Source organism: Hippopotamus amphibius, chromosome 2 (genome assembly GCF_030028045.1).
Source record: "Hippopotamus amphibius kiboko isolate mHipAmp2 chromosome 2, mHipAmp2.hap2, whole genome shotgun sequence".
In the NCBI taxonomy this organism is placed as follows: domain Eukaryota; kingdom Metazoa; phylum Chordata; class Mammalia; order Artiodactyla; family Hippopotamidae; genus Hippopotamus; species Hippopotamus amphibius.
The window spans coordinates 14,223,771-14,249,290 of record NC_080187.1 but is presented as its reverse complement, the minus strand read 5'-3'; the positions used below and the strand labels follow the sequence as shown (position 1 = coordinate 14,249,290).

Genomic DNA, 25,520 nt, shown 5'->3' with positions numbered 1-25,520 from the left:
TTCATTTAAAAAATTATATATATATAATTAAAAAATTATATATATAATTAAAAAGTCTACAAATAATAAATGCTGGAGAGGGTGTGGAGGAAAAGGAACCCTCCTATACTGTTGGTGGAGATGCAAATTGGTGCAGCTACTATGAAGAACAATATGGAAGGTCCTTAAAAAACTGAAAGTAGAGTTACCATATGATCCTGCAATCCCACTCCTGGGCATATATCTGGAGAAAACTCTAATTCAAAAAGCTACATGCATCCCAGTATTCATAGCAGCACTATTTACAATAGCCAAGACATGGAAACAACCTAAGAGTCCATCAACAGGTGAATGGATAAAGAAGATGTGAAAGACAGAGATATATACATATAACTTATTTGCTCCTCAGCTCTTTTATCACCTATATGTCCAATTCCCTGTGTTAAATTCTGTTTGAATTTAACTGTTTGAAATACCTAGAACAGTAGTTAGTTATTTTCCTAACTAGACACTGACTGCTGATAAAATGTGTATGCGTGCATGTACGTGTACATGTATGTGATACAAGTCAATTTGTGTAAAATAGTACATAAGCATACATGCACGTACACGCATGTGTGCTTTGAATATTCATGTGGTGAGCATACAAATGCATATAAAGGAAATACTGATAGGTTTTCAAAGGGAGAGTACAAGAGGACTTTCAATTTTCTCTCTATATTTAAAATTCTCTTATCATTAGTTTTTACAACAAACAACTCTGTAGTTTTTAAATACATATTTCTCTTTGAATGACCCAAAGTTTTCTAATTAACTGTCTGCCCATCTGGTGGCAGCTTTCATGTCCTCAAAATTTTACGTAGAGAGTAGATTTGTATAGTTGCATTGATTTCCCATATCCACACCTCTTGACAATCCCTTTCCTTAAGCAATATAAGAAATATATATCTCCTTGGATTGATGAAAATATTTCAGGTTTCATTTTTTCCTGACAGATTCTATTTTGTCCAATGTGATCCAAAAATAATATTTCCTCAAAGTTCACACAAAATATGAAATACTATATCTCCATCTGATGTCAATATATTCATTCTGCAACTGCTATATGTTATATGATTCAAAAAGAATGTGAGGAAAAGTATAAATAAACTGTTTTGGTGAGCTTGCTATTCTGTTAGTGACTTTTTTTAGTGCTAAGATTTGCCAAGTACTAATTTTCTAAAGCTAAGACAAAATGATGCTTTTAAATTTAGAAACACAAAGGAAGGGTTATAAAATTATAACCCTGTTTGTCTCAGATAGTTATAATTTTTAACAGCCCAACAGAGTTTGACAGTGCCAATATCACTATTAATTCCAATCATATCCCAGCAGTATTCTGGTGACAAGATTTTTGTGGGTTTATGGAGAAAGAAATACTTATTTAAGTGACTTTCATCATGCCACACTGCTTCGATGTTATTTTTCTTGTCCTTCAAGATTCCTTTGAAGCATTCCCTGGCAATATTGAGAACCTGAATGGGAGTACCACCAAATACAGCAGCATGGTAATAAAAATCTCCCTTACCAATAGGTATATATGCTTCTGATAACTGACTTCTCTCATAAGGTAACTCTGTAGGACTTGTCTTAAACCAATGAGCATGTAACTGAGCTACTGACTCCCCCAGAGTCTCCAGTCCATATTTTCTTATGAAGATTTGATCCACATCCATGCAGAAGAGGAAGTCAACTTCATATTGGATGTGATCTACAACGTGTTCACTGATGGTCTTCATGCGCATCATGCTGATGTCTTGCCATCTCTTCTCTCGCTTTATTTCAAAAACTTTCACTGTACGGAGGGGATTCAGCTCTATCCAAGGCATCTTGGAGAAGTCATCTATCAGGACATAAATTATGACTTTCTGGCCAGCCATAAAATATCTATTAGCTGATGATATAAATGTGTACAAATAGCTGTCAGTGTATCTGTGAAGTAAATAAGAAGCAATTAAGTTCATCTTATAGTTTAGTGGAACACATACTATTTAAATTACACTGACTGTAGTTTAACCAAAAATGCTACTAAGTAACCAAACATTAGATATGTCCTCTGAGTTGTATTTATGTAGTATAAAAGTGAAATTATCTGCCTTTCCTCTCCCCAGTGAGGTTTTATGAATCACAGGAGAGAAGAGGAATTTCACATGAAAGGGAATGAAACTTGGTGGGATCAGAAACTGCACAGAGCCCAGTGCAAAACAAAAGCCAGAGTTTTCAGGGTTATCAGAGCAATGGGGGCTTGCTTTGGAGGTCGTAGGCAGGAAAGGTCATGGATCTTTGCAAGAGCAGTTATTGGTGTCTATAGCTTGCATTTAGAATAGATAATTATGCATAAAAGGTCAGAGGTGACATGCTTGGTATCCACTGTCTGCCTTGTCTTTCCTATTCTGCCTTGTGCCCTTTAATATGGTGCTAAGATTGGTGGACTGGAAAACAAAAGTTTGTCATTTCCAGTCTCTCCAGCCAGTTAAAGATTCTCTTAGTAATAAATGGCCTCAGGTAAATTCAAGAAAGAAAAGGTAATATATTTGACTAGTTCAAATGATGGTTATATAACCTTTAAAAATAAGTTCTGTATATTGATCAGAGTTTTAAGAAATACAACAGATGGGGTCAGGAGAAAACTTTCTAGTTTGGAATATCTAAAATTATTAGGTACATTATGAAAAATATCATTTAAAATATTGTACTGAGGTGGAAGCTAGCAACTCAAATCCAATGTCCAATTTATCCATATTTCTTTTATGGTTAGTGCTTTTGTGTCATACTTCAGAAATCTTTGTCCCCTTAAGGTAGTGAAAATATTCTCTTACATTTTCTTCTAGTAGCTTTATTGTTTTATCTTTCATATTTAAGTCTATTATCCATTTGAATTAATTTTTGTGTATGGTGTGGTATAGGGCTGTTTTGTATCAGTCTCAGCCTACTAATAGTGATGCTATTGGCTAGGAATGCCTGGGGGCACTCACTTGAGTCCCTACTACTTGTGATGAGACACCCCTGCTCCCTGACAGGCACTACCAGAGCCTACATTATGGCTGGACCAGCCCTTGTCATTTTTATTATAATTGCAAGGGGCACCTCAACAACAACCATCAGGAAACTTTGAGAAAATGAGCTTTATTAATCACAAATTCTGGCATGCACAGGGCCACACAGCAAAGTTACAGTTTGGAGGGGTGTGGGTGGGAGAGAAAGAGAGAGAGAAACACAAGGACCTGGGGTTCTGCCTTTATTGGGGTTGAGGCTGGGGTGCCTATGGTTTTGCGAGTTCACTTTTTATTGGGAAATTTTAAACATAAGAGCAAAAGTTAAAGCAAGGGAGGGAAAAAGCAGGGTCGTGCACGTGGTCAGTTGTGTAGATCAGATTACCCAGGGCTTTCTCAAAGGGGAATTTCATGAAGGGGATGACCTGGCTCTTTATCTAGTTGTTTAGCTAGTAAACATGTCACACAGCTGACAATATTTTTATTTGAGGTGGATGTCTTTAAAATGAATGTCTCAGGGAATTCCCTGGTGGTCTAGTGGTTAGGATTCCACACTTTCATGGTGGAGGACTCGGGTTCAATCCCTGGTCGGGGAACTAAGATCCTATAAGCTGCACGGTGCGGCCAAAAAAATAAATAAAATAAAATGGATGTCTCAGAAATCAATCAAAAGTTTAATGTCCGGCATTTACAATTAAAAAAAAAAAACTTATTGCCACTACAATGGCAAAACTTTTTTTTTCCAATTTTTAAAAAACTTTCTCTTGTGGAATGCTATTAAATTTACAGAAAAGTTGCAGATATATTATAGCATGCCAGTATATACTCTACCCACCTTCCACTAATGTTAATATATTACATAACCATAGTACATTCATCAAAACTAGGAAATTATCAGTGGTAAAATACTATTAACTAAATTACAGATTTTATGTGGATTTCACCTGTTTCACCCTCAATGGCCTTTTTAGTTTCCAGGATCCAATCCAGGACACACACTGCATCTAGTCACTATGTCTCCTTAGTCTCTCCACTCTGTCACTTCCTCTCCTTGCTGGTCATGACCCCTACCATGTATTTTGTAGAATGGCCTTCAGTTTGGGTTTCTGTGATTTTTTTTCTTAGGTAAAGTTAATTTTGATAGTCAGACTTATCAACCTTTTCCTTTATGATTAGTATTTTCCATGTATTGATTAAGAAATTTTCCATGTATTGATTAAGAAATCCTTTTCTATCCTGAGTTCATGAAGGTATATTATAGTTTTTCCTTTAATTTTTGGTCTTTACCTGGTAATTTATGTTTGTATATGTTTGTACGTGATATGCTGTAGAGGTACAATTTCAATTTTCCCATGTTGACATTGACTTTCTCCAGCATCATTTATGGAAGTCTTTCCCTGCAGGTCTACAATGTCATTGTCAATAAATAGAAAGTCTTTAACAATTGCATGAGGTGTTCTGTTTTATTATATTGGCCTATTTGTTCTTCCCTGTAGCAGATATTTATGTTTAAATGTTCCATATAGATACTTTCGATCTATCCTATTTTCAGTCCCACCTATTTTCCTAATATCAGAGGAACTTGATGCCATTCATTCCCGAGACTTTTGGGGGTACTTTAACACAGAGAGGGGGTTTCATGGTGAGGTTAATGAAGCTCTGGTTTCAGTGCCCCTTCCCTTACATCGGACCCTTGCAAGACTTAGTGTGTTCTATTGAGGGGGTGTGGGAAGGAAGCAGAAACTCCATCTGTGTCCTGAAGGTAGGAGCCCCCCCCAGCATGGGGTCACTCTGTGCCCTGTTACAGATCCTGGGGCAGCAACTTGAAGGAATCAGAATGGGTCTAGGGAGGAGGTACACGGGAAGCTTCTTCTGTAAAGATTCTTCCCTCCCTCCTCCCTTTCTTCTTCTTTCTTTCTGTGTTCTTTTTTTTAAGCAATAAATTGCTATCAATATTTAATAACAAGTTACTGTAAAGTTAATAAATTTTAATGGGTGATATGTACATTGTTCAACTTAATACTTTTTTGTACTTTCTTTGTATGATTTTGATATCAAGGTAGCACTTGCTTCATAAAATGATTTGGGATATGTTTCCTCCTTTTCTCTTTTCTGAAAGAGACTGTAGAATTAATGTTAATTCTTCTTTAAATATTTGGTAGAATTCTCCAATGAAACCATCTGGGCCTGGAAACTTTGGGAGTTTTTAAAATTATGAATTCTATTTCCTCAATAGCTATACTGGATTCAAATGATCTTCTTCATGTTCGGTGAGTTGTAGTTGTTTGTGCTTTTCAAGGTCCATTTCATCTAAGTGGTCAAATGTATGTGTGTAGAGTATTTTATAGTGTTTCCTGATTAAACTTTTGAAGTCTGCAAGGGCTGAGGTGATATGCCCTGTTTCTTTCCTGATATTGGTAATTTGCATTAATTTTTTTCTTTGCCAGTCTTCCTGGATGATTATGGATTTTATTGATTTTTTCCAAAGAACCAGCTTTTCATTTCATTGATTTTTTTTTCTTTAGTTTTTCTGTTTTCAATTTCATGGATTTCTGCTCTCACCTTTATTATTTTCTTACTTCTGCTTTCTTTGGGTTTTTGTTTGTTTGTTTGTTTTGCTCTACTTTTTCTAAATTCTTGAGGTGGGATTATTGATAATCTTCCAATTTCTGCAATAAGAATCCTGAATGTGAAGGACATTTGGCAATACCTACCTTCCCACAGCAAACACAGTCAACCCCACGGTAATTTTATGGCTTGTGTAATAATTTTCCAATGCCACTTCACTGTAAGTGCCATGCCACACAACTGGAGCTGACCAGTTGGTAGTCACGTTTGAGAGACCTGATGCACTGTAAGGAAGACATAAGAACTATGAACAAAATACTTTTTAATAAAACTGTAGTAGATATTGCTAATGTATAAAGCCTATGTCTGATTGTAGCATTTCCTTACTTCTAACTCAAAGCTTTGATGATCCTGATAAACTGAAGAAGCAGTTTATCAGAAATGGCTATATCACTACAAAAGTACATGTACTGATACTGTGATCCAGTGATACTGTGATTTCAAGATATTTGAGGACACATAGTTGAAATGTTGCCCAACGTCTAAAGTAACAATTTCTCTTATATTTGAACAAAATCTACTATCTTAGGCTTTTGGACATTGATTATTTTCATAGGCCATATTTTTTAAAATGAACTTCCCAGTTTTCATAATCTGAAATGCTGCCAGTATTAATATTGCTGCACATTGTCAGAATCAACTTTGTCAGAACTTTGGAAGATAGCCAAAGATTTAGAGCAACCAAGCAAAAGTTATCTTAAAAAAAAAAAAAGACTCAACATGGTAGCTGTAGAAAAGCTTTGTGTTATTTTAACTTAGCCTAGCACCAACTCCCTTCCCAGTATAGCAGTAGTATTGAAAACACCAAACCATGTTCTCAGTGTATCTGATTCTGAGGGGAGAAGAGTGGATCTAATTCCCAAGGCATTGTGTTTGTTTTGACCTACCTGAGAGTTCCTTGAAGGACTGACTCATAGTGCTTTCTTTCACTTAACTCAGAACTCTCTCAGAATGGAAAAGTGGCTAAGAGGAGGGTGTTCCTTAAAAATATTTTTTTAAAAAGAACAAGCCCCTGCCACCTGGGTCAAAAGGTTACAGTTAGAATAAAGACTAGATATGCTGAAAGCCAGGGGAGGAAACATTTGGAAGACAGTTCCTTGGAAAGTAAGAGCTTTGATAAGATCCCATGTATAACAAGAAATTGAGAAACTCATGCACATGTTCAGGGCAGAATGCATGTTCAGAAAAGATCTTTGAAGATCCTAGGCTTTCACCTCTGGCTGATATTTAGGCTCAGTGCACACAGGAAGTGAAGGCTAAGGCAGAGTTGTAAATAGCTGGGCTGTGTTGAAGGAGGGCCCAAACACAGAGCCAATCTTCAAAGACTGTAAGTAGTTTTTTCTCTTTGTTTCCTTTTCTTTTTCTTTCTTTTCTTTTCTCTTTTTTTCTTCTCCTTCTTCACCTCCTCCTATTTCTCCTCCTTCATCTCCTTTTCCTCCTCCTTCTGCCCTCCAATACCTCCCTCTCTCTCAGGGTTTAGGCACTTAAGGAAATCTGTCAAACCACTAGCTGACCACAAGCTAAGGGCACAGAGACTTCTGAGACCAAACAAGACAAAGAATACAGTCTTTAAAAAATAGTTTAGAAAAGCCACTAAACAAACAAACATAACCAACAGCAAACAAGAACAACAAACTCTGAGGAGGCAAAAGTATCTGATTTCCAGAGTGACTATATTATAATACTTAAAATGTCTAGTTTTTAACCAAAATCTAAGAGTTATGCAAATAAAGAAGAATGTACAGCCCATTCACAGGAAAAAAATTAATGGGAAAACTGTCCAGACATTGAGCTTTTCTAGAAAGACTTTAAATCAACTATTTACAATATGCTTAAAGAACAAAAGGAAACCATGGACAAAGAGCTAAAGGAAACCAGGAGAACAAAGTCTCAACAAATAGAGAATATCAATAAAGAGATACAAATTATGAAAACAAACTAAATAGCAATTCTGAAATTAAGTGTATAGCTGAAATGAAAAAAATTCACTTTAAGGTTTCAACAGCAGATTTGAGCAGACAAAACAAAGAATTAGGCATGCACAGAACACTTTACCAAACAACAGAATACATTTTCTTCTCAAATACACATGGAAAATTCTCCAGGCTAGACCACATGTTAAGCCATAAAACAAATCTCAATAAACTTAAAATGATTGGAAACACACAAATCATCTTTTCCAATGACAATGGAATGAAATTAGAAATCAGTAACAGAAATAAATCTGGAACATTCAAATATCTGGAAATTAAACAACACACTCAGACAACCAGTGTGCCAAGGAAAAAATCACAAAGGAAGAAATAAAAGCAAAGAAACCCCCCAAATCATAAGGGAAATTAGAAAATACATTGACATGAATAAAAATGAAAATATAACATATCAAAACTTATGGAGGCAGTGAAAATCAGTACTCAGAAGGAAATGTATGGCTGTAAACATCAAAATTAAAAAAAGAAGGAAGAGCTCATATTAATAACCTAAACTTCTACCTTAAGGAAAAAAGGGAAAAAACTGGGTGGTGGGGGGGACTAAAACCAAAGCAAGCAAAAGGAAGAAATAATAAAGATTGGAGCAGAGATAACTGAATAGAGAAAAAAGAAAAAATGATAGAATCAATGAAACAAAAATTGTTCTTTGTAAAGATCAATGAAATTGACAAACCTTTCACTAGACTGACCAAGAAAAAATCAGAGATGACTCAAATTATTAAAATCAAGAATGGAAAGTGGGACATTATTATATACCTTACAGATATAAAAAGGGTTGTAAGAGAATACTATGAACAACTATATACCATATATTAGATAACCCAGATGAAATAGAAAAATTCCTAGAAACACACATACTACTAAAACTGGTTCAAGAAGAATTAGAAAATCTTATAGACCCATAACAAGTAAAGGTAATCAAAAATCTCCTAACAAAGAAAGCCAAGGACCAGATGGCTTAACTGGTGTTCTACCAAACACTTAAAGAATTAATACCAATTATTCTCAAAGTCTTCTGAAGAAATAGAAGAACTTTAACTCATTCTATGAGGTCAGAATTACTCTGATGCCAAAGCCAGACAAAGACATCTCAAAAAAACTACAGATCAATATCCAATATGAATATAGGTGAAAAAAATCCTCAACAAAATATTAACAAACTAAATCCAACAGCATGTTAAAATCCCACTATGACCAACTGGGATTTACTCCAGGCATGCAAGGCTGGTTCAACATACAAATATTAATCAATGTATAACACCATATTAATAAAATTAAAGAAGAAACACATGAACATTTTTACTTATGCAGAAAAGGCATGTGACAAAATCCCACACTCTTTCATGATAAAAATACCCAACATACTAGGAATAAAAAGGAACTTTCACAACATGATAAACGGCATCTATGTAAAACCCACAGCTGACATCATACTTATTGCTGATAAACTGAAAGCTTTCCCTCTAAAATCAGAAACAAGACAAGGATGTCTGTTTTATCCACTTCCATTCAACAGTGTACTGGAAATTTAGCCAGAGCAATTAGGCAAGAAAAAGAAAGAAAAGGCATCCAAGTTGGAAAGGAAGAAGTAAAACTATCTCTATTAGCAGAGAAAATTCTAGGAAATCTACAAAAATTTGTTAGAATGAATAAATGTTGCATGATATGAGGGCAACATGCAAAAAATATTTGTGTTCCCATACACCAGAGATGAACAATCTGAAAATGAAATTAAGAAAATAATTTCATTTACAATAGGATCAAAAAGAATAAAATATTTAGGAATAAATGTAACCAAGGAGGTGCAAGATTTGTGCAATGAAAATGACAAAACATTGTTGAAATAGATTAAAGAAGGCCATAAAATTGGAAAGACATCTGGTGTTTATGAACTGGAAGGCATAATATTGCTAAGATGGCAATAGATCCCAACATGATCTACGGATTCAATAAAATCCTTACCTGTAGAGGGATTAAATAGTGTCTCTTCCAAATTAAAGTCCACTTGGAACATCAGAATGTTACCTTATTTGGAAATAGTGTCTTGCAGATGGAATTAATTATAATGAGGTCATTCTGAATTAGGTTGGGCCCTAAATCCTGTGACAGGTGTCCTTATAAGAAGATTAAAGGACACATAGAGGAGAGACAGAGAAAAAGTCCATGTAAAGACAGAGGCAGATTGGAGGATTCTTCCCTAGAGCTTTCAGAGGAAGTCTGGCCCTTCTTACAACTTGATTTTGGATTTTTGCCTTTCAGAACTGAGAGAAAATAAATCTCGATTGTTCTAAGCCACCCAGTTTGTGGTGGTTTGTTATGGCAGCCCTAGGAAATGAATACAATATCAATTTTCCAACTGCCTTTTTTTTTTTTTTGCAGAAACAGACAAGTTGAGCCTAAAATTCATAAGGAATTGCAAGGGACCCCAGATAGCCAAGACAATCTTGTAAAAGAGTAACAAAGTTGGAGGATTCACACTTCTTGATTTCAAAACTTACTACAAAGATACAGTAATCAAAACAGTGTGGTTATTGGCATAAGAATAGACATGTATTGATCAATAGATCAATAGAATAGAATTGAGTCTGTAAATAAACCCATACAACTATGATCAAATAAAAGTGCCAAGACCATTCAATGGGGGAAAGAATAGTCTTTTCAACAAATTGTGCTGGGACAACTGGTTATCCACATAAAGAAAGGAAATTAGATCCTTATTTCATACTGTATAAAAAATTAACTCAAAACTGGTCAAAGATCTAAATGTAAAAGCAAAAATTATAAAACTCTTAGAAGAAAACTACAGTAAATTTTCATGATCTTGCATTTGGCAGTGGTTTCTTAGGTATGACACCAATAGCACAGGCATTGAAAGAGAAAAAATAGATAAACTGGAATTAATCAAAACAGAATTTTGTGCATCTAAAGACACTAACAAGAAAATGAAAAGGCAACACAGAAACCTCAGAATGGGAGAAAATATTTGCCAATGAAGCAACAGACAAAGGATTAATCTCCAAAATATACAAGCAGCACATGCAGCTTAATACCAAAAAAGCAAATAACCCAATCCACAAATGGGTGGAAGACCTAAATAGACATTTCTCCAAAGAAGACATACAGATGGCCAACAAACACATGAAAAGATGCTCACCATCACTCATCATCAGAGAAATGGAAGCCAAAGCCACAATGAGGTATCACCTCATACTGGTCAAAATGGCCTTCATCAAAAAATCTAGAAACAACAAATGTTGGAGAGGGTGTGGAGAAAAGGGAACTCTCCTGCACCGTTAGTGGGAATGTAAGTTGGTACAGCCACTATGGAAAACAGTTGGAAATTCCTTAAAAAACTGCAAACAGAACTACCATATGATCCAGTAATCCCACTATCGGCATATACCCAGAGAAAACCATAATCCCAAAAGAAACATGTACCATAATGTTCATTGTAGCACTGTTTACAATTACCAGGATATGGAAGCAACCTGAATGCTCATCAACAGAGGAATGGATAAAGAAGATGTGGCATATATATACAATGGAATATTACTCAGCCATAAAAAGGAATGAAATGGAGCTATACGTAATGAGGTAGATAGACCTAGAGTCTGTCATACAGAGCAAAGTAAGCCAGAAAGAGAAAAACAAATACTACGTTAACTCATATATACGGAATCTTAAAAAGAAAAAAAAATGGTACTGATGAACCCAGTGACAGGGCAAGAATAAGGATGCAGATGTAGAGAATGGACTGGAGGACATGCGGTTAGCGGGGTGGGGGGGCAAAGGGGAAGCTGGGACGAAGTGAGAGAGTAGCATAGACATATACACTACCAACTGTAAAATAGATAGCTAGTGGGAAGTTGCTGTATAACAAAGGGAGATCAACTCAATGATGGGTGATGCCTTAGAGGACTGGGACAGGGAGGGTGGGGGGGAGTCGCGGGAGGGAGGGGATATGGGGATATATGTATAAATACAGCTGATTCACTTTGGTGTACCTCAAAAGCTGGTACAAGAGTGTAAAGCAATTATATTCCCATAAAGAGCTTAAAAAAAAATCATACATTATATATATCTTACCACAATAAAAAATCCAAAACAAAACAAACAAACAAACAAACAAACAAAAAGAATCTGCCTGACAATGCAGGGGACACAGGTTTGATCCCTGCTCCAGGAAGATCCCACATGCTGTGGAGCAACTAAGCCTGTGAGCCACAACTATTGAACCCGTGTGCCACAACTACTGAAGCCCAGGTGCCTAGAGCCTGTGCTCAGCAACAAGAGAAGCCCCCTCAATGAGGAGCCCATGCACCACAATGAAGAGTAGCCCTCACTCGCCACAACTAGAGAAAGCCCATGTGCAGCAACAAAGACCCAATGCAGCCAATAAATAAATAAATTTATTAAAAAATATCATTAAAAAAAAAGAATTACCATGTGACCCAGTAATTCCACTTATAAATATATACCCAAGAGAGGTAAAAACATGATTTCAAATTAAAACTTATACATGAATGTTCATAGCACCATTACTTATAATAGCCAAAAACTGGAAACAACTCAATGTCCATTAACTGACAAACGGATATGTGGGATGTCCACACAGTGGAATATTATTCAGCTATAAACAGGAATGAAATACTGATATATGCTACAACATAGATGAATCTTGAAAACATGCAAAGTAAAAGAAGCCAGACATTAAATAGAACACATAATATACTCCATTCATATGAAATGTCCAGAATAGGTAAGTCCAGAGGGATGGAAAGCAGATTAGTGTTTGTCAGGGATTGGGGAGAGGGGAATGAGAAGTTACTTCTTAATGGGTACAGAGTTTCTTTTTGGTGTGATGAAGATATTCTGGAATTGGATAGCCACTGAATTGAACTTTTTTAAACGATTAAAATGGTGAAAGTTTATATGAATTCAAATCTATAAGAAAAAGATAGACAATCCAATGGGGAGTGGGGAGGGGAAGAGATATGAACTAGCATTTTACAAAAGGGAATATCCAACTGGCCAATATTCATATGAAAATGTGTTCAACATTAATGGTCATCAAGGGGAAAAAATGAAAAATGCAATAAGAATTGAAGTGCAATTGAAGGAAAAACATTCTATTAGCTGTTTCAGAACCTGTAATGGACTGAACTGTCGTCCACCCCGCCATCATTCATACGTCGAAGCTCTAATCCCCAGTGTGACTATTTGGAGACAGGGCCTTTACAGAGGTAATTGAAGTTAAATGAGGTCAGAGGCTGGGACCTTAATCCAATAGAACTTGTTTCCTTACAAGAAGAGGAAGAGATACCAGGGTTGTGCACAGAGAAAAAGCCATGTGAGGACATAGCAAGAAGATAGGCATCTGCAAACCAACAAGAGAGGCCTCAAGAGAAAATGAACTTGCCAACGCCTTGCTCTTCTACTTCCAGCCTTGGACTTGGGAGAAAATAAATCTCTGTTGTTTAAGCAGAAAAAGAAAAAGAAAAAGAAGAAAGAAAGAAAGAAAAGAAAGATGAAAAGAAAAAAGAAAAGAAAAAAAAAAAACAATGGGAATTGAAATTTATCAGTAGCCTATTTGGAATCTATTTAAATGATTATATGATTTTCTCCTTTGTTTAACTGTTGGGATTGATCAGTACCTTGAATTATGAGGCTATAACTTACCTGTCTTGTTAGTGGGACGCTGTGTCAGTTATTAAGCTAATGTCTTTCATAACTAAACCCACCACGCTATACCCTGCTTTATTATGTTGAGCTGGGATACTGCAAACCACATTTCTCCAGGTGCCAATGAGCACCCTGTTAGGCTCTGCTAATAGAGAGCATTGGAGGAAAATTACAAGGCTGAGGGAAGAAGCCACTTGCTCTTTCCTGTTTCCTGTGGCTTCTTATCTGCATCCTCTTCCTGAAAGTTCCATTCCAGCAATGCGTCTTCGCCACAGCAATAGCAGTTCCTTTCCTGAGCAGCAGTTGAATCCAGCTTTCAGTTTTTCCAACACCTGCAAAACCAGTCTCACTGTGTCCCTCCTTAGAGGGCTGGTTCTCTGCCCCAAGAGGCCTCCCTAGAGCTCAGAGGCACCAGCACCAGTTGAGCAGTATTGGAGTTTAAGATCTGTGAGATTCTTCTCTAAGTTTTAAAGTTTAATAATTCCACCCTCTTCTTTTTGTTTCTTCAGCACTAGGGAAAATAATTACTTCCTATAGTTATTCCCTCCATAACACCTTAGAGTTCTCTTTTCAGTCTTTCAAGTTACCTAGTTAACAACCTTATTGTTAACAGCAATTTTTTTTTCACATCTTTACTGCAGTATAATTGCTCCACAATACTGTGTTAGTTTCTGCTACACAACAAAGTGAATCAACTATATGTATACATATATCCCCATATCCCCTCCCTCTTGAGCCTCCCTCCCACCCTCCCTATCCCACCCCTCTAGGTCATCACCAAGCATCGAGTTGATCCTGTGCTATGCAGCAGCTTCCCACTAGCCACCCATTTTACATTTGGTAGTGTATATATGTCAGTGCTACTCTCTCACTTCGTCCCCTTCCCACCTGTGTCCTCAAGTCCGTTCTCCACATCTGTGTCTTTTTTCCTGCCCTGCTGGGTTCATCAGTACCATTTTTTTTAGAGTCCATATATATGTGTTAGCATACTGTATTTGTTTTTCAGTCAGCAATTCTTTATACTAAATTCTCTGTTTAAATAATTGGTGTGCTTTCTGTGCCCTGATTAGATCTGACAAATGTCATGATGTTATGGGAGGATGAGTCATGGACCATTATCCAATAACTGGATGTCTCCTCTCAAAAGTTTTAATTGAGAAGTCCTCAGGTCTACAGCATCAAAGTGAAAGATAGGTGGGTAGAGTAAGATGATGGAGATAGAGAGGTCAGAGGAAAGCCGTTGTATTAAAGCATGAAGTGTACAGATAGCCCATCTACCTGATCTGGGCTTTGGTTCTTTCATTGGTGAAATGAGGAGAATCAACCAAATGATCTCAGATATACCCTTACATTTTTGACCTTCCGTCATTCTAGGACCTTTTGTGTTTCTGTCATCTAAATCCTCATTCATGGAGGATGTAGGTCTTAATGTCCATTCCCAGTTGGTCTTGGCTACTGCTTGTTTTTTAAAATACAATCAGAGATCCATCTGCTCTCCAGCATTTGGAATTCAGGTCATCGTATTGCTGCCATCTATTAACTTCCATTGAGCAAGCTAAGGATTAATCTCACGTGTGTTAGATGTGGAATACTTACTTGGGAAAAAACCAGTCTGATAGCTTTAATTCTTCTGTTTGAGTATTCACAGACCTATCAGGAAAAATAAAGCAAAGAGTCACATTATATCTTTTAGAGTTTGAGAGAAATGAGTGTCTATCAAGTCATGAGCTTATCAGAGGTAAAATGCAAAATAAGCATGAAGCAGTAAGAAAAATAATAATGAACTTCGATGGTGGTAGCACGGGAAAATCATGATTTCCACCCTCAACTTAATTCTCTGTGCTTCCCAGAAGTCTTTTTCTGTTTCCACAGTTCCCATTCTCATTTTCTAATTCACAGAGAAAATAGCAGCCATAAGATGAAAGCTCCCTCAACTTTCTGCCACCTCACCTCCAAACTGACCTACAGTGCTGAGTATTTTTTCCTTATGTCACGGTGAAAATTTATCTCTATTTTCTATCGAAGTTTAGCCTTAAATATCCTATCTGTTTAGCAGCCTTGATTTGATGATTATTCTCAGAAGGGTTTTTCTGAGGCCCTCTATTTGATCAAAATTGACAATCTTCTGGGCATTTTCCTGTTGCTTCAAGTTCCTATATAGAACAATACTTCTCCCATGAATTTAAGGTTTGTATATTCAACTGTGTTCTGAAGTTTTCTACTTGAACTTTGCAGAGACACTACAAAATGAAGATGTTTAATGTTAAGTCATCATCTCTTCATATGTTGCCTTAACTTTCTGGATCTGCTTGGATTTGCAAGGTAGAAATATAAGAGTCATTCTATACTCAGAGCACTCCCTGAATCCCAACATCAAACACATCATTAAACCCTGCTGGTTTTACCTCCAAAACATTTCTCAAATCCATCCCTTATCTCCATTCCCAGCCACCACATGACTTCAAGTCAGCATCATCTCTCGTCTGGGCTACTGCAATCGCCTCCTAAGTGGCCTCACTGTACACTTCGAAAAAAGACTGCACAGTATGAAAATTGTCAAAGGTACCCAAATGTAAACAGCACAATATATAATCTTCATATTTCTAGCCATATAATTAGCAATGTGCTACCCTCTGCCTATCCTTGTGTTGCTCCTTTTCAACTCATTCTCCATATATTTCCACTCTGCTTCCAATAGCATGTTTCTGAAGCTCCAGTGTTACCATGTCATTATTCTGTTTAACAGTGTCCAGTGGCCTCCCATGGTCGTAAGGATCATGTCTACATTCCTTTTATGCCCACAATATTCTGCATAATCTGGCCCTTCACCATCCACCATCTGGCTCCATCCGCCTCTCCTACCTTGTCCCACACTGATAATTTTGCAGTCTCACTGGCCTTTTGTTACTTCCTTGAACATGCCACAGTTTCCACCAGCTAATTCCCACATAGCCCTTAGGTCTCATCTAAATATTTCTTCCTAAGGGGAGTATTCCCTAATCTGGAAGATGAGTTTAGAGTCCCTTCATTGATCACTCATACTTATTGAATACTTTCCTAAGTATTCATCTAATTTAATCTACCCCTGTGAAATAAACTGAGGCACAGAGAGCTTTGATTCTCTTGTGCACAGTCGCACGGTAGATGAAGAGAGAGGAAACCGTGCCTGAGTCCTTACTCTTCCTCTTTCCTAAATACTCTAAGAGCACCCTGGCTGGGACACCCTTGGAATGCTGGGTGATTAGGCAGCTGTGGAGCTGAGTCATCTGTCACGAGACTGTCTTTGTGCCTATGTACACAGATGGGAGGAATTGCAACGCCAGAGTGTGGCTGAGACCAGGTGCCTGCTTCCATTGATAGAGATGCCTTGAATGATGAGTATTACTGTGCTAAGGCTATAGAATCCTGATGCTAAGGAGAACTAACATTAATAATGAGAGAATGATTGTTAGGTTTCTTGCATTGAATACGAGGGTGAGTCAAAACTTATCCGCACTCTGGCTGTGGAATTTATTTTAATTAACTTTTAGGAAAGACAAATACATCTTTTTTTGACATAATCTCCTTGCTTTTCAATACACTTTGTCCATCTGTCAACAAGCTTTTGTATTTCCTCATTAAAAAATGTCTTAGGCTGAGCTGCAAGCCACGAATGCACCGCTGTCTTCATGTCTTCACGTGGACAGGCGTCCAGCTCCTTCTTGATGGCTAACACTTGTGCGAGCTTCCTTGGACTTCTCTGTCCATTCATACACACTTCTTTGTGACAAAACACTTTCTCCATACTACGCACAGTCTTCGATAAATAACGACACCAGGTACACCCTCAGATCACAAACGAGTCACTGCACGCTGCTTTTCTTTCATGCAAATCACATGTGGGGCACCCATTTTTGCTTACACCACAGTTACAAATGAACCAATGTAACACATTCACACCTCCGCAGCAGTGACTGGGGAGACAGTAGCCTTGAACGGAAAGCACTGAAAGACAGTGTGGCCAACAGAAATCTTAATACAACCGGAGTGCGGATAATTTTTGACTCACCCGCGTACATTTTGGCAGAAACTATTTTAATCCATTCTTCCTCCCAGCGTCTGCTGCAGCCAATTTTCCTTAAATGTTCCCACCTTTGCCTAGGATTTTCCTGCTTTTTTTCAGGTGGTTGAAAGTTCCAGTGCCCTGCTCTGCCTTATACATGAAAACGTTCTTTATTATTTTCATGCATAGCACAGCTCACCCAAGTATGGAGTCTTGGTTTTAGTGGGGGTGTTATAAATCATGGAACCATCAGAGACACAAGGCGCTGCACACAGCAAGCAACAGAAAGGAAAGTTGCTTTCACTTCACTATGTTTGTTCGCATGACTATAGGGAGACGCTGAGGAACATCTTATGATATTGAATCTTGGACAATCTTTGGGGAAGTTTCTTCTCTGCACACATTCTGATGGCCTGATTTTGTAGGTGGTATGAGGTTAATACCTGAGAGTCTTTTAGCTCACATGCAACTCCTGTGTGTTTTCCCAGAGCTTTAAAGGCCCCAACTTTCCTAGAAGCAGGGTTCTGGCTTCTGCAACAGGTTTTCTCTATCCAGGTCTCATTCCTTTAATCAGAGATGGTGCTCTGCCAGTCTGTTCTTTCTTTGACTCCTAGTACTCTGACCTTAAACAAATATCTCCAACGCCTATTTGTAAAATTGCTTTGATTTATCTGCCTATAGGAACCAAGGACTTGCAGGTAGTCCATTGCCCTCTAACTGATTTTGTCTTCAAAGAAGAGGTCATAGCATATTTGTAGACAGAAACTTACCAGCACTGATATATCCTCTGTAGTTTCTTTGTGCTTAGGATAAATGAAAAGCATTGGATTAATTTCAAACTTATATAAAGGGTTTCCACATTTAAGATGACTAGAGTTATACCCCTATAAATCCATTCATTTTATTACCTAATTTTACTGCCTAATATTACCAAATATTTACTGAACATATAAGGTTGTACATGGAATATTTGTGTCCCCCTCAAATTTATATATTGAAGTTCTAACCCCCAGTGTGATGGTATTAGGAGGTTGGACCTTTGGGAGGTGATTAGGTCATGAGGATGGAACCCTTGTGAATGGGATTGGTACCCTTAGGAATGAGATCCCATGGCAGAGATTTTTCTGCCATGGAAGGACACACTGAGAAGATGGCTTTGTATGAACAAGAAAGCAGGTCCTCAGCAGACATCGTATCTGCTGGTGCCTTGATCTTGGACTTCCAACCTCCAAAACTGAGAAATTTCTGTTGTTCATAAGCCAACCAGTCTATTGTATTTTGTTATAGCAGTTTGAATAGACTGACACACACTATATGCCAAGTATATTGTTGGTTATAGAGATACAGTAATAAACATGATAAAAGTCACTGCAGTTATTACCTTATATGCTATATCGTAAAAAAAAAAAAGCCAAAGTAATTACTTGAGATACAAATGACAGAGAAGCTTACTTAACAACATTTAAACAACAAAATTTGTGGAAACTCCCTGGCAGTCCAGTGGTTAAGACTCAGCACTTTCACTGCTGAGGGCCTGGGTTCAATCCCTGATAGGGAAGCTAAGATCCTGCAAGCTGCGCAGTGAGGCCAAAAAAACCAACCAACCAACCAACCAAACAAACAAAAAGCCAATGAAATTTGCTAATTGCCAATGAAGTCTTTCTACTTGCTCAAATATGTGGAGGGCAAATACCACACTTAGTGTCTGAAGTCACCAATATTAGGGACATTTCTTTTTTTAAAAAACGCCACCTAGGGATTCCTAGGTGGCACGGTGGTTAAGAATCTGCCTGTCAATGCAGGGGACATGGGTTTCATCCCTGCTCCAGGAAGATCCCACATGCTGTGGAGCAACAAAGCCCTTGCGCCACAACTATTGAGCCTGTGCTTTAGAGCCCGTGAGCCACAACTGTTGAGCCCATGTGCTGCAACTACTGAAGCCCATGTGCCTAGAGCCCGTGCTCTGCAACAAGAGAAGCCACAGCAATGAGGAGCCTGCACACCACAACGAAGAGTAGCCCCCACTCACCGCAACTAAAAGAAAGCCCGCCCACAGCAACGAAGACCCAACACAGCCAATAAAATAAATAAATAAAAAACAAAAGCAAACAAAAAAAACCCCACCACCTATTTTAAGAGACACAGATGTTAGAGAACAAACATATGGACACCAAGTGGGGAAAGTGGGGGTGGGGGGTTGGGGGGGAATGAATTGGGAGATTGGGATTGCCATACATACATTACTAATAAGAAAAAATATCAAATTGTACATTAAAATATATGTAGTTTATTGTATGTCAATTGTATCCCAATAAAAATTCTTAAATAAAAAAAAATTTTTTAATGGAATAAAAAATTAAAAATGCCACCTATTTTAAAATGGCAGTTTATAACTTGTACTAACATTACACTGACATAAGTACATGGTAACTGTCTTGGTAGCTTAACAGTTCTACTCCTCACACACATGGGCCTACAAAAGTTACATTTAGTTTTGATCACATTAGAAACAAAGAACTTTTATGCTGAAGTCTATGTTTATGCTGATATATTTGGATATTATTTGGATATAATTGGCTATATTTGGATCAATATATTTGAATGCTGATTCATTCAAGGGAAGAACCTATCATCTTTCTGACATACCAGACCCTTACCAACACTAGAATAAAATATCATTAATTTTTTAAAGTTACCTGAAATGATATGTTCTATGTAAGACCCATAGAAACAATAAAAGTAACAGCAATTGAATTGTTTTCTTTTGGTATCTCATTCTTTCCTGGGAAGATAAAGAAACAGATAAAACTAGATTAAATAAAACACAATGTACACAGATTATGCTGTGTTGAATCCTACCTCTCCATGACTTAAACTAGGTGAGGTAACAGATAACTGGCTGGGATGTAAGGCATCTGCGCTCCTTAGATATCTCAGTATATTAAAATAGAGTTAAGTCAGTAGAAACACTGTTTATTTGAGCTAGCTGCCCAAACACGTAGGACATTAACCAGCCTAAGCTGACCTTGATACAAGAGATCTTACAACCTTTATTTGTCTTTTTCTAAAGTACAAAGGTTTTTTTCCTACAGGAAAGTAAACGCTACTTCCAAGCCTAGCTCACAGGGTGGGTGTCAGAGAAAGAGATCATTATGAAAATACTTACTTGGACTCTAAAGAGTTGTATAGTTATGAAGGAAGTTATCACTTATTTTTAATTAAACAATATTATGAAGACCATTCTAAGAAAGATGATAGGACTGCTAACAGCATAAAATATATGCCCCTTCTCAAAAGTATTTGAATATAAAATTGATTCAGGCCACTGGCTGGAGGCTAAACTATAATTTTTAGATTATTTGGGCATTGACCTTGGAATTTGAGCCATCAAGTTAACAAAGCTCCTTTGTGATATGTAATCTATGGAGTATGAAATTCTCTGTGTGCAAAAAGGAATTAGATATGGCTTGATGGTTGACATTAAGGACAAACTCTTACCTTTTATTTTACAGAGATCACATGGGAATTTTATATAGCTTCTTCTTGAGGTCTTAACATTTATGGTATAGTGGTTTGGGAATTTATGTTGAGAATCCTAAGAAAGTAGACAGTTTTCAGGCAGGACATTTTGAGACATTTGAAAAATCATGAATCAGATAACCTAATGTTGGTTTGGTGACGCACTTCAGTTTGTGTGTTTATTATTTCAGTCTTCTGTGACTGATGATGTCATCAAATTCTCTTTTGATGATGAAAGAATTAGGCACTTGTAGCCTTAACAATTCATATGCCAGTAGCTTCTCATTGTCATTACCAAGGGACTAGATTTTGTCCAATTAAAAAAAAACAAAACCATAGATGACTTAGTTTTCTTTCTTTCCTTTGGGATTTTTTAAAGCTTCCTAATACATTTTTAACTGAAGTATAATTTACATAAAATAAAACACATGCAGTTTAAGTGTATAGTTCATTGGATTTGTAACAAATGTACATGTGTATGTAAAAACCACTTTAAGATATCAACATCTCCATGACCCCAGTAACTTTTGTTGTGCCCCTTGGAGTCACTATCTTCCCCTACTCAGGAAACCAGTTTTCTGATTTCCGTTACCATAGCTGAGTTGGTCCTGCTGTAAAACTTCATATAAATAGAATTGTACTGATGCACTCTTTGCATTTGACAATTTTCATGCCAAAGTTTTGCAACTCACCCATGTTTTTGTGTGTATTTCACACCATATAAAAAGTTAATTCAAAATGAACTACAGATCTAAGCATAAAAGCTAAAGCCACAATTTTTGAGAGAAAAGGTTAGGAGAATATCTTTGTAACTTGGGGGTAGATAAATGTCTCTTAGGTGACAGAAAATAGCAGCTGAAAAAATGGTAAATTATATTTCATCAAAATTAGAAAAACTTCAGCTCACTGAAAGACATCATTCAGAAAATGAATAAGGAAGCCATTACTATTCACTGGTGGCTTAGTTACCTGAAATAATACATACCATACATGAACCATACAGGAAATAAAATCTATGTCCACATCAATATTAGAAATTTTCTATTGATTTCCATTCTTCCTAGAAGGAAAAAAGAAAGTTGTGAAGGAGGATCATTAAGTTAAATGAGCGCAGAATTAGAATCTATTTTGGGTCACAGCTGAGTAGATTATACCAGACTAATGCTCCCATAGATAATAACCATAAGCTTTGGATAAAATTGAAAGAAAAAGTTAAATAAAATTATCTGAAGTCAAAGGAGAGGGACAAAAAACAGGCCAATCCTTGAAAGGAGGTAAAATTCACATGTATACAGCTTTTCATTTGAGGTTATCCCTCAATTCACCCAGTGTTAGGTGGCTAGAACTCACATAGAAAGACTTGAGGAGTGAGGATAGAGTTGTTAGATGTAAAGGAGATGTAATAGAGAAACTCCCCAAAGAGGGATACACAGAATGGGGTACCCCAAAGTCAGCATAGAAACTCTGACCAAAACCTTAGATGACAACTTAACTGTCCATGCATAGCAAAAACTTCAGTTTCCCCAGGAAATAGCAACATCTAAGAGCCTATAAAAATTGAGTAATTTCAGTTGATGCCCCTGCAGGAGAAATGGAGTTTGGAATTTGGATCCCAATCAGTTAACTAACTGTTCAAACAAAAATCGGCACTCTACAGAGGAAAATAACAGAATCCAGAGTCTCTACAATGTCATCCATAATGTCAGGTATACATATTTTAAAAGGTTACTAGACATGCAAAGAAACAGGAATATGTGACACATAGTGACAAGAAATAGACCCCAATATAACTCAGATGTTGGTTATGGTAAACAAGGACTTTAAAGCAGCTATAAAAATGTTTGAGAACTTAGTGGACAGCTTGATCAAAATGAATGAACAGACAGGAATCAGCAGATAAATGAAAGTAGTTTAAAATGGCATATTAGAACTTTAGAAGTACTATATTTGAAATGGAAATGTTGGTGGGTGGGCTTACAGACAGATTGAATGCTACAGAAGAGAAGGTCAGTGAAATGAAAGATAGATCAATGTTAATCATCCATTGTGAAAAAGAGAGGAAATTAAAATCTATTTACATTTAAGCTGTATTCAGAAGCCACCTTCACCACCCACATATGGAATTTTGCATACTCTCTCGTTGTGAGAATCTCATTGTGAAAAGTGTCTTCTGGAGGAGGGATAAAGAGTGGGGGAACCAGGGGATGCAATACCTTTCAGTTGGGCAAATAAGGTGGTGAGGCATAGAACAGGCAAAATAATATTAAGAAACCTATTTGAAAGCCCATCTCCTTTCAGGAAGTGCTTGAGATGGCTTACAATTAAGAAGGTGTCATTACAATAAACAGGAAAACAATACAAGAAGGACAAGTGAAAAGGAACAGAGAGAGAAAAATTTGTTTAGTCACTCAGGTGGGTATTTTCACATGACTTTGTTCATCCCAGCCACTCTGTGAGAATAAAGCTTTTACCTTTATTTTCATTTGCATTTAAAGAAAAGTACTGATAAGGAGGGACTTACTTATTTTGCTATTTGCTTTCTATACGCCTTATAGCATTTTTGTCCCTTATTTCCTGGATTACTGTCCTCTTTTGTGTTTAGTTGATTTTTCAGTAGTGAAATATTTGAAATTCTTCCTCTTTCCTTTGTATGCATTCTATAGCTATTTTCTTTGTGGTTATCATTGGGATCACATTTAATATCTTGAAGTTATAACACTCAAATTAGAATTTATACCAGCTTAACTTCAATAACACAGCAAAACTGTTCCTTTACAGCTGTGTCCCCATCCCTTGTGGTTCTTGATGTCATGAAATTATGTCTTTGTACATTGTGTGTCCCAAAACATAAACTAATAATTCTTTTTTTTTTTAAATTTTTTAATTTCAAGCTAATTTTAAGAAGAGTTTTAAAACTCTTCTTTTATTTATTTATTTATTTATTTATTTATTTATTTATTTTTTGGGGGGGTACACCAGGTTCAATCATCCGTTTTTATACACATATCCCCATCTTCCCTCCCTTCCTTGACGCCCCCCCCAAGCCCCCCCCACCCTCCCCGCCCCAGTCCTCAAAGGCATCTTCCATCCTCGAGTTGGACTCCCTTTGTTATACAACAACTTCCCACTGACTATTTTACAGTTGGTAATATATATATGTCTGTGTTACTCTCTCGCTTCATCTCAGTTTCCCCTTCACCCCCCGCCCCCTCCCATACCTCCTAATAATTCTTTTAAAGGTATTTGTCTCTTAAATTATGTAGAAAACAAAATTTGGAGTCACAAACAAAAGTTATAATAATACTAGCTTTCAGACTGGTAATTTAAATATATATATATATATATATTTGCCTCTTTAATAATGTAGAAAACAAAAAGTGGAGTTACAAATAATAGCTCTTATAACTGCCCATATATTTACTTTCACTGAGATTTTTATTTCTCCATATCGATTTGAATAACTGGCTAATGTCCTTTCATTTCCCCCTGCAAGACTCCCTTCTGACTTCTGAAGTTTCTAATGAGAAATCTGCCAGTAATCTTATTGAGGCTCTGTTGTATGTGATGAGTCACTTCTCTTTTGCTTCTTTCAAGATTTTCCCTTTGTCCTTATCTTTGTCTTCCAAAAGTTTGATTATAACGTGTCTCATTGTGGGTCTCTTTGAGTTCATCTTACTTGGAGTTTATTGAGCTTCTTGGATGTTTATAGGCATGTCTTTCATCAAATTTGGGAAGTTTTCAGGTGTTATTTCTTCAAATATTTTCTCTCTCCTCTTCTTCTGGGGCTCCTTCAACACATATACTGTTCAGTCTGTTGGTGTCCCTTAGGTGTCTTAGGCTCTGTTCACTTTTCTGCCGTCTTTTTTCTTTCTGTTCCTTAGACTTGATAATTTCCATTGTCCTATTTTCAAGTTCACAGATTCTTTTTTCTATCTCCTCAAAATCTGCCTTTGAATCCCTCTAGAAGATTTTTCATTTCAGTTATTGTAATTTTAAGCTCCTGGATTTATTTTTGGTTTATTTTTAGGTCTTTCTCTCTATTGACATTTCCATCTTGTTCATACATCATTTTTTGACTTTTCCCACACCTTCCTTTAGTTCTTTGAGTATCTCTGACAGTTACTTTAAAGTCTTTGTCTAGCATATCTGCTATCAAGTCTTTTTTAGGAATAGTTGCTGTTTATTTTTTCCTTTGAATAGGCTATACTTTTCTGTTTCTTTGTATGCCTTGTGATTTTTTTGTTGTTCAAAACTGGACATTTGAATCAAATACTGTGGTAACTCTGGAAAGCAGATTATCCTCCTTCCCCTGTGGGTTGCTGTTTTTTATTATTGTTTTCATGTATTATTTTTGCTTTTTTGATCATTGTAGGCTGTCTCTGTGCTGAGGATCAGCCTAACTTGTAAACTTAAAGTCTTCTGAAGTCTTTTCTGAGCCTTACTGTGGGTATTCATGGTCACTTACAAAATTTCCCCTTATATGTGTTGTTTTTGAATGTCCTAGTCTTTAATATCTGGTCCCAAAGAGGGGAAAAGAAAAATGAAGGGAGAGGTAATGGGTGTTGACCCTTTAAATCCTCTGGAAGTCACTTCCACTGGAGGGGGAGAGGCTTGCAACAATGCGGAGAGGCACGACAACGGATGCCT

At 36.8% G+C, this 25,520-nt stretch overlaps 1 protein-coding gene across 2 annotated transcripts; it reads right to left on the bottom strand.

The window, feature by feature from the left end:
• Positions 1 to 940: 940 nt before the first annotated feature.
• Positions 941 to 21,927, bottom strand: LOC130846357 (N-acetyllactosaminide alpha-1,3-galactosyltransferase-like). Of its 2 annotated transcripts, none has more exons than XM_057724546.1 (6): positions 21,859 to 21,927; positions 20,051 to 20,136; positions 18,125 to 18,157; positions 14,909 to 14,962; positions 5,726 to 5,863; positions 941 to 1,950 (listed from the first exon to the last, which is right to left on the bottom strand). In XM_057724546.1, the coding sequence occupies exons 1-6, from the start codon at positions 21,859 to 21,861 to the stop codon at positions 1,257 to 1,259; spliced, it is 1,008 nt and encodes a 335-aa protein (XP_057580529.1). In that variant the 5' UTR covers positions 21,862 to 21,927; the 3' UTR covers positions 941 to 1,256. The 2 variants fall into 2 exon arrangements, with proteins under 2 accessions (XP_057580529.1, XP_057580530.1); XM_057724547.1 differs by lacking the exon at positions 21,859 to 21,927 and adding an exon at positions 20,853 to 20,993.
• Positions 21,928 to 25,520: the final 3,593 nt, after the last annotated feature.

Excerpts from the sequence above, each read along its gene's own strand:
- LOC130846357 (XM_057724546.1), bottom strand. Across the intron at positions 5,864-14,908 it reads TCAGACTGGTTTTTTCCCAA|TGCATCAGGTCTCTCAAACG; the intron begins GTAAGTATTCCA and ends TCTTCCTTACAG. Across the intron at positions 1,951-5,725 it reads ACTGTGTTTGCTGTGGGAAG|ATACACTGACAGCTATTTGT; the intron begins GTAGGTATTGCC and ends TTTACTTCACAG.